The sequence below is a fragment of the Anneissia japonica genome, unplaced genomic scaffold (genome assembly GCF_011630105.1).
Source record: "Anneissia japonica isolate Jap-2015-1 unplaced genomic scaffold, ASM1163010v1 scaffold4058_len632159_cov189, whole genome shotgun sequence".
NCBI classification, from domain to species: Eukaryota; Metazoa; Echinodermata; class Crinoidea; order Comatulida; family Comatulidae; genus Anneissia; species Anneissia japonica.
This window is the reverse complement of record NW_022735300.1, coordinates 170578-180622: the sequence shown is the minus strand read 5'-3', so window position 1 is coordinate 180622 and position 10045 is coordinate 170578. Positions and strand designations below refer to the sequence as shown.

Below are 10045 nucleotides of genomic sequence, written 5' to 3'. Positions count from 1 at the left end.
GACAGGCCTGGACCCCCCCCCCCATGTCGTCCGACGAACGACTTGGACGTCGGATCAAAGATTTTTTAAAATAATAAACCTTTTTATGATTCCCAGTCCCTAATATCGTGGTCTAAAAGCACATGTTGGATCATAAAAAGTCATGAAAACTCTCCCCGTGAATCCTATCAGAGATTTTCTTTATTCCGGGCCCTCCACCGAGGCTTCGTCGGCCCCTTAGTTTGGACCACTCGTCGCAAATTTCTGGCGCCACCGCTGTTTGTATGTTATCCAGTGACCAGGGGTAATAACGCTCGCGCCCTTAATCATTTAATTTGAAAGGCGCCTTATAAATATTTGGGTATTATTATTATTATTATTGAGCACCTCTTCAGCAGTTGCAATATTCACTCACCACAACCCCACTTTATAGGGTTATCGTAAAGCCTCCCAAGAAATGGTCGTTCCCCAACCCATTGATAAAATGTCCGAAGGAAAAAAAGTCATGCTCAATTGTATTCAAGATTTTCCAAAACTACTTGAGCCATCAACGTCTACTATCTACCGGGTATCACATAATGCACATTAGTGGCGTAGCTACGGGCAGTCCAGCCAGTGCAAAGCAAATTCATAATTAGACCTAAAAATAATAATTTAAAATAATTTCCAACTTAATTTTGAAGAAAAAAAAAATACTAATTTGCCCCTCAATAATATTCGGTTTTTAAAAGAGTATAAGATGAATTTTTGTTACTGTTATTATTATTATTATTTTAATTATATTAATCATATTGCCTTATTTTAATGTTTAATATTTTAATCCATTCTGTAAGTGGCGGGTTTCCCGCTGTTGAATGAGAGTGTAAATAAATAAATAAATTATTGATTACTGTATTGATTTCAATTCAAGGGGGCCCAGCCGGTCCGTCCCCTATTTTTTCAAAAATAATTTAAAAAATGGGGGAAAAATGAAATTATATTCATTATATTTTAAGTATGAGAATGCCATTTCCGGCCATCAATAGGTGCTATAATCATAAATTGTCTTACCTCAGCCCCAACCATGGTGGGGCGCTGAGGTGGTCTTTATCCTCGCCTGTGAAAATCCCACCTGGCCCCTCTATTTCGAATTCCCTTGCTTAATTTTACGTGCCACTAATTTTCTCGATTAGTTTAGAACAACTGCTGAGACCGAATATGCCCCTCTTACAATAGTTACAAATCCGATTATTATTATAGTATTTATTAATAGCCACCTTAGGAAGCAACACTTAACGTAACGCCTATGCGCTCTCATGCGGCGGTCAGCAGGGCCCCCGACTTTTAGGGGCCCCGAAGAAGCCCCGAAGGGTCCTAAACAGGGTCCTCGTCCTCGATCTAGCACCTGGACAAAAAAAGGGCCGTGAGGAGCCCGCCTGAATCTTAAGGCCCTTTAGAGACTCAGAACTAATTAACTACTGTAGGCCTAATCTATCTATCATTTTCAGTAGGAGTGCTCCTGAGCATCAATATCGCTGAGAAGAGGAAAAAGACGGGACCAGTGCCCCAGGGCCCCGAGAAAAAACAAGAAATCATGATAACGTTAATAATATAGAAAACAATATTTTTATCTACTTATGTCTGAAATTGTTTAAATTAGGAATTCTGGGCCCCATGGATGGCAGTACTTTTGCTGGCCTCCAGACCCCAAATCTGGGGCGCCGGTAGCAACGCTACCCCGGGGTTTAGGGCCGCATACGGGGGACCTGCAGCTGAGCATGCCTAAAAACATTTCATTGACTGATTTTAAGAAAAAATCTTGCACATGGGCCATCAATGCACACGGGACCAACGGCTTAAACGTCTCATCCGAAAGACGGTGCGCTATTATAACTTGTACAGCCCTCCAGCTGAAATACAGGGAGAGGCAGCGACGGGAATTGAACATGGGACCTAGAGATCTCCTCGGTTCAGCGCACACACATTGGCTACCATCACCAGATTAGCGGACTGAGCTAAACTGCTCTCAACAAGCAGCTTAGCTGCTGCCTCAAATACATCAAAAATGCATTGGACTTACTTTAATATTATTCGGTATTCATCAACTATGAAGCGGCAATATCAATCCGGCTACAAAAAGCGTGAAGAAAAGAAAAGGGCAGAGGCTGCTGCCTCAAATAGCCTACATCAAAAATACTGACGATACTTCACTGATTTCAGCAATCCACCTAAATCTGAGCCAAGTCTTCAGCAGAGGTTAAGACGGTAGGAAATCCAGAATCTGTATTTAGTAATACAGCTCAATTTGACCTAAAAAATCCGTTCGTCTGATCGTGCCTATTTTCAAAACCTATTAGATTAATTAAGGGTCATACTTGCAAAGCATGGTCCATGCCAGCCTATTCCCTTATAATCGTTTAAATATCATAGATTTGTTTGTTAGCATTGTATTTGTTTGTACAGTACATAACAGCATAATGTGTCTCATATCATTTCATTTATTTCGTTGTTAAAAACATTTAGAATACAATGACAAACATGAATACAATAGAGTAGTAAAAAACGAGCACATCTAAAATCCCACAATGGAATTGGCGACCGGAACCCGAGGCCCCCCCCCCCCAGTCTCAGAAAGCCACAGGGCCCCCGGCCCCAGCGTTACGCCACTGTTAGGAAGTGTCGGGTATGAAGCAATTCTTACATTCTTTTCATTTTAGACCAACACGGAAGTTAGTAATAAATAATAATTCTTATGTGGAATCGGCGACTATTGATAATTTCGGTTACATATTGTCGTTATTGCGGTTGAGTAAACTTATGTAGATCGTCAGTTAGCAAAATGTGGAGAACATATTACGTAGCCTTGCTTTTTCTCTCGTCTTTACATTATTCGGAGCATAAGGGAATGTGCGACCTTATTTCATGGACAACTGTTCCGGGTCCACCGATCAAATATCAAATGAGCAAGCCTAACAACGGATCTCTTGACATCAATACATGTGGTAAATGACATAGTTTGTTTTAGCATTGTATTAGGGCGTAGATAAATTGCCCTTCATGTGATAGAGGAATTCCCTAAAGTTCTCAGAAAATTCACCATAAGAACTGCAATTACTTTACCCCTTACTCCTAACGGCTAGGCTATAGTACTAATAAATACTAATGATAATCGGATTCGTAACTATTCCAGGGGAGGATTTAGGCCCCCTCTTTTTTTTTGGAAGGTAAAAAAAAGAAAGAAAGAAAAAGAAAAAATTAATCTCACAAAACGCCTCAGAGACCAATTAGTGCGTCTGATAATTTGTAATGGTCAGGGTACCGCGATCACGAGCCCTATGCCAGGCGTTGTTCACGGCATTGGACTGCAGCGAAAAGTGATTCCCCCATCATTAGTGGAACAGGCCAACGTCACGCTTGGCTGACTAGTTTTGACTTACATTTCGCATGTCTTTTGTTGTTGTAATGTATTTCAAACCAGTCATGTTAGGCTGTTTTGATTTACGATTTGGAGAGAGCGTTTGATCAAGTCAGACCTACGTTCTGAATTTGAATTAGAAATTTTTAAAAGAAATTAGAACTACATTTTTGAAAATTTGAACTACGTTTTGAAAAATTAGAACTTCATTTTGGGAAACTAGACTACATTTTGAGAAATTTACGCCTACGTTTTGATAAATTAGACATTGAATTTTGCAATTACATTTTGATTTTAACATGGACTTTTGCTGCGTATGTCACAACATATATACAAAAAATTTCGCGGGGGCATGCCCCGGAACCCCAAGGGTGGTATTATCTGGATCGATCCCACTTTCTGCCCCCTCCCCCTTTTGGACATCTCTGGATCCGCCCCTGTATTCAGTCTCATCAGCTGTTCTGGAGAGCACCTCAGCCCCACAATGGTTGGGGCTGAGGTAAGAAAATTTATTATTATAGCACCTCTAGATGGCCGGAAATGGCACTCTTAGACTTTAATTTTAATATAATTTCCTTTTTTTCTCCATTTCTTTTATAATTTTGAAAAAAATAAGGGGCGGGGCAGGCACCCTTGAATACACCACGTATTTGAAATCAACACAGTAATCAATAATTACTCCTCTAAAAACCATTATTATTGAGGGACCCGCTGGACGTTTTATTCTTCAAAAATATTAAGTTGGAAATAAATAAATAATTATTTTTAGATCTTATTAATGGGCCCTTAATAGCCCTGTACCCCTGCTTTGCACTAGCTGCGCTGCCCGTAGCTACGCCACATTGTATGCGGCATCTGCAATGGTCTGGGGGACGCACTCCTGGAGCAGTGGCACCAGCGAGGGCCGGGTTACACTTTCTCATTCCCACCTCGTCACGGACAAGCTTGGATCCCTCGTCGTCCGAGGCCATGAAGAGGTCGTCGGATCAAAAATACAAATTTGCCTATCCAAATAACCAAGGGCGTCGATCCGTTGAAAGTGGGGGTGGGGACGAAATACAAAATAAGGAAGCCGTGGGTGGGCCGTAGGCCAAGCCTTGTTTGGGGGCCATGGGACCGCCTATGGTCCCGGAGGGGTCAAGGGGGCAAAGCCCCCCCGGAAGCTTTGGCGCCTATAGCCTTTTTTAAGTCGTATCTAATTGATTCTAAGGAATGAAATTAACATTTATTTCCACAATACATTTTCAAATACAGTGGCTGATACAGGAATTTGAAATAAAGTGGGCCCAGGGAGGGACTTCTACAGATGGAGAGTGTAGACCATGTTGGGGCTGAGGTAAAATTTATGATTATGACATCTCTAGATGGCCGGAAATTGCACTCTCAGACCTACATTCTAATTACAATTTTCCTTTTTTCCCATTTATTTTTTATAATTTTGAAAAATTAAGGGGAGGGAGAAGGTCGTCTCGGCCCCACTTGAACAAACTGATTATTATTACGTCATTGCAAGATTGCGTCAACGTAACACTGGAGTTTGAAAACTTGTGGTATCACTACCTAAATAAATCGAAATAGATAGACGTGTCCGTGTATAATTATTGTTTAATAACGGCTATATAAAATTCAACTATAATTTTTTTTTAATTAGGAAAAACAAGAATCTATGTACGCAGATAATATTAGGCACTAGTATATACGTAGGGGTGATAATAATATACAAAATTAATAAATCGTTTATAGTAGAAATTGTGCACTTTTCAGTTTGTAAAAATATTGGCCTAATAGATTTACACGCTTCCAATTTTAACAACGTACAGTACATTGTTTTCACAATAAATTTAGCCTCTGATAACCCTTGCACCCATAAAATCGATGTGATTACTGAGATGGCTACGAAATGTACAAACAATTGCGTTTTTACCCGGTAATGGTCCAATAATAACATGCACCATAATTGGAAAAGAGCACAAGTGAACAGACAAAATTCAAAACAGTCATGCGTAATTGTTATTTTTTTTACTAGCTCTGAAAAGTGGGATTTTAATTATAGAAGATTGATGAAAAGTGTGGGGACATTTGAGATGATATCCCCCCTCCTACTTTGGAAAGTGGGGAACGTGTCCCCCTGTCCCCCACCGATCGACGCCCATGCAAATAACGTTAGTTCTATTGCCAATCCCTTTTGTAGTTTAAAAGCACAATTTGGGCCACACTAATCCATAAAAACTCTCCCCCGTGAACCGTACCAGAGATTTTTTTTATTTCGAGACCCTGACCGAGGCTCTAGTTGACCCCTTGGTTTGGACCCCACTCCCCCAGTCAGACATGTTCCATCCCCACGGTCGGAAAATATTTGGAGCCCACCCCTGCATAGCAGCCCAAGTGTGGTCGAGTGAGAGGAGTTGGAAGCCCCAGACGCTGCGTTTGAGCAGGGTCGACGCTAGCAGGTGTCCGGAGAGGAGGAAAAGCATCCCTCGTCGGGGACCTCTGGACCTCCCGCTGTCAGGGAATTTCTAGCAAGGACAACATCAGATCTGGAGCCCCAAAAATACAATTCAAGCATGCCCTACTAATAAGCTGTCAAATTTTAGAGATTAAAAGCTGTTTAGTGCGAGCAGTGTATGTGCGAGGTGTTGTATACCGTACTTGGCGCCGGCTCTTCCCCGACAGGGGGACTAATATTAGTACAGGATTATAATTGTTTAAGTATTTCTTTGAAAAATACAATATATAAAGGATTATATATATGTCATTTAAGTTTATAATCATATTTAATAATATTTAAATAAACAATAAGTAAATAGTGTTACAATTATGTTATTGTTTATTAAAGTCTAAAAAAGAGACAGGAAGCAGGAAGAAAAGCAAAGAGGTAAATGTTATATTTACAAAATGTAAATAAATATCTTTTGCTTTTATTTTCATAATTTGATCGATTGCAGTGCATTCATTTGCATTCAAGTTTACATTAAAACTATCCTGTTGCTTAATTATATCCATCCAATCTTTTGGGATTGCCTCTATGAGCGTATGGTATTCACTAATCCAGTTCCTACTTGTTTTTAACTTTTCTTTGATTTCAAGTGGGTTCACAAAACGATTTAAAATTATCACATCTTTTATTTTATTTAATCCAGATAAGGTCCAGTTAGTAAAATATATTGATTTATACTTAAATGTAATATTTGTATTATCCCATAAATTTTGTTCAACGATTCCTTCATATGTGTTAATTGTATCTATATTATTTTGATTAAAATCAACATAGGCTTCTATGACCTTAATGTAGAAGGGTGGTATACATTGGAATATCTTACGATTTTCCATGTTTAAATTCGACATACCAAACATTGAATTTCCGCTACTAACCCTGTTGATATAATATAATGGTATCAATTTCCATCTGCTATGTTTTCTAGAAAGAAGTTTTCTTACCCAGGCAATTTTAAGAGCTTTTACTTTCAGTGAGAAATCTGGCATGCTCATTCCTCCTTTCATTTGATTACCAATTAATGTCTTTCTTTTTATTTTTTCCTTTTTTCCACTCCATACAAATTCATACGACAACTAATTTACTTGAGAAATAACGTAGTCCGGTACTCCTATTATGGATGCATTATAGATTAATTTAGACAACGCTAAACTTTTTAGTACAGTTACCTTGCCAAAATACGTTAGGTCTCTACCTTTCCAGGTATTAAGTAATCTTTCAAAATTCGTCAATTTAGATCCCCAATTTAACTTACATTCTTTGCTATTGTAACCTATATATATCCCTAATATTTTAATAGGGTTACTTAACCAATTTAGGTTACCTGGTTTATCTGTTCTATTTTTGTTTTTGCCAATCGACATTGCCTTTGTTTTTGTCTCATTCAAACTCATACCGGACACTTTACAAAATTGTTTAACAACATTACATTACTATAGTTAATCGTGAAACAGTTTTTTTCTTGATATTATTTCTTGTCGTTTTCAATAAATTCACTAAACAGTTTATTTGTACACGAACTGATTGTATCTTAAAACGAAATATTCTTGTATTTTTAACTTAGGTCCCCTTGGAAGCCCGGACATTATTTATACAAGCATTCCCAAAAGGGTGACTTCAGAGACCAGTTATGTTTTATTAAACGCGTACGTTATGTCATGTAAGTAATCTGTTTATTTGTAGTTATTACGTCTTATCGTTGTTGTCATTATTATTATTATTATTATTATTATTATTATTATTATTATTATTATTATTATTATTATTATTATTATTGGCTTTTCCTGCGTTTGCAGAAAAAGCCCTTGTTTTTGTTCTGTCCCTCTTTCTTATCTTTTTGTACAGGGTTTTTCGAGTGATTTTTCTTCCTCTTTGTTCATCTTTAATTCTTATATATATTTATAAATATATATATATATATATATAACATATATATACATATATATATACATACATATACATATATTATTATATACATATATACATATATATACGTATATACATATACACACATACATAATATACGTATATGTATATGTATAGGCCTATACGTATAGTATAGATATATATGTGAATTTACTCTACAGCTGTTTTATGCAGGAGTGAGTTGATAGGAAGATAATGAAGGTATATATGAGGCTCATCAGGTGTATATGCTAATTGTGTTTAACGTATTCTTAAGTAGAAATTTGTTTCTGTGTCTGCATTTTGAAAGCAGCTCTGTTCTTTTGTTTAATAAAGTTGATGGTTTGTTTGAATAAAGTATGTGAAATTTCTATGTAAGGCAGAGATTGCAGCGTTTTGTCTGTGTACTGTATGGCGTAGCTTTGTCAATTATTGACCATTTGATGTTGCATTGGGTGTTGCTTTTTTAAGTTTCATACAAGTTTTGATAATTCGGTGCTGTTATTATTATTATTGTTGTTTTTGTTGTTGTTGTTATTGTTGTTTAATATTATCATTATTATTATTATTATTATTATTGATTGGTTTTATAACACTCGTCTATTTTCATATAGGCCTATATTAATAACAATAGTTTACATTAGGGTGTGTATATTTTCTTGATATGCAGTAGCTGACGTTGATGGTGGTTTTCTTGATGCGTCAGTGGTTTTTGAGCCTGGCATGGCGCCGTTTGACTTCCACTCCAGTTTTGACTGTGGCTTGTTTCTTGACGTTCCATGTCCTCTGCCGGTGAAAGAAGGAGGTAAATATATATTTTCATTGGATGCATCATAGCATATTTGACCTTCTGCTAATGGTAGCTGATAGCCAAAGACTGTAATTCAAGTTTCAGCTTTTTCACTCTCAACCCTATCGTTGCCATTGCACCCTCTTACCATTATTCAATTGGCAGTAATCACACTACTAACCCGTCCATCATCGTGAGTGTAATTCTGTGTATGTGTTTTTGGTCGTTGCAGTGGCGTAACGCCTTTGCGCTCTCGTGTGGCGGTCCGCAGGTCACCCGAATTGGGACCCAAAGTTCCCACTACCATTAGTGTCATCGGTCATTCTGACATCTCTGGCACTTACTTTAGGACATAGGCCTATATCACGTTATAATCCAGTGGCAGATTAAATTAATTTTAGATTAAATTTAATTCAATCCAATTCATCTTTTATTTCTGTGAGTGCCATTTTTGGCCAAGTAGAGGTGCCGCATAATCAAAATATAAGAATATAGACCCTTCCTGGTCCCCTGTATATCAAATTCCTGGATCCGCAACTGATATCATATCATTTATTTCATCGTTTAAAGAATACAATGACAAAAATGATTAAAAAGAACGAGCACATCTAAAACCCCACAGTGGAATTAGAGACCAGGAAATCCGCCAGCCTAAGGAAGCTACATGCCCCCCCCCCCCATCATTACTTCACTGGGTCTTGTTTATTTGTATAATCCACGTTTTTGTCCCTTTTTAACATTATTATTTGCTAAAGCAATTGAACGTTTATTTCTAACTGTGTTCACCAAATGAACGTGATATTACAGACGAACATTAAATTATTTAAACTAATGCCTGTTACGTCACTAAACTGAACAAGTTTTATTGGACTTTAGTAGGCATAGAGACGTTGACATACTTATATATGATCTTTTTCAGAATGGATGCACCTAGAAATAAAGTGTGATACCAGATTCTATATTCCGGTAAGTGTTGATCTAATTAATAGAGAGGAGTGGATGATACAAATCTTATACCATGCAACCTGATTCATGTGTGCTCCAGCTATGGCTAAAAGCAAGCAGTCATACTCTTTGCTAAAAGTTACAACGAAACGCAGCGGGCTCTGGCTGCGTATAAAGCCTGGTTTTCTTTAAAAATCGCTACATTGTCGCTAGAGTGTTTTCAGTGCAATAGTTGTAGGCCCACTGCGCAGCTGTCCTCGACGCAATCGTGAAGGCTCCCCGATTCGACCAACCAATCAGCATCACCGAAAGCTGTCGGCGATAGCGTGTAGCGATTGTATGGAAACCGAGCTTCAAGCCAACCACTCACACTGCACCCGACGATCCTATCACCGACAGCTTTCGGTGATGCTGATTGGTCAGTTATGACGCTCGCCTTGACAGCGAGAGGTCGCAGGTTCGAATCCCGTCAGAGGAATTTTATTAAACAATTTATTTATAGGACAACATTCGTTGAGAGCTATACTACACGATGTAT

The 10045-nt window shown here is 38.0% G+C and overlaps 1 protein-coding gene across 1 annotated transcript in view; it reads left to right on the top strand.

The window, feature by feature from the left end:
- The first annotated feature begins 2715 nt into the window (after nucleotides 1–2715).
- Nucleotides 2716–10045, top strand: part of LOC117116554 — a 9333-nt gene continuing 2003 nt past the window's right edge. The window contains exons 1-4 of the mRNA XM_033260620.1: nucleotides 2716–2960; nucleotides 7432–7527; nucleotides 8443–8577; nucleotides 9482–9528. Coding sequence (XP_033116511.1) covers nucleotides 2798–2960; nucleotides 7432–7527; nucleotides 8443–8577; nucleotides 9482–9528 — 441 coding nt within the window. The 5' untranslated portion in view covers nucleotides 2716–2797. The remainder of the gene's footprint in view (nucleotides 2961–7431; nucleotides 7528–8442; nucleotides 8578–9481; nucleotides 9529–10045) is intronic.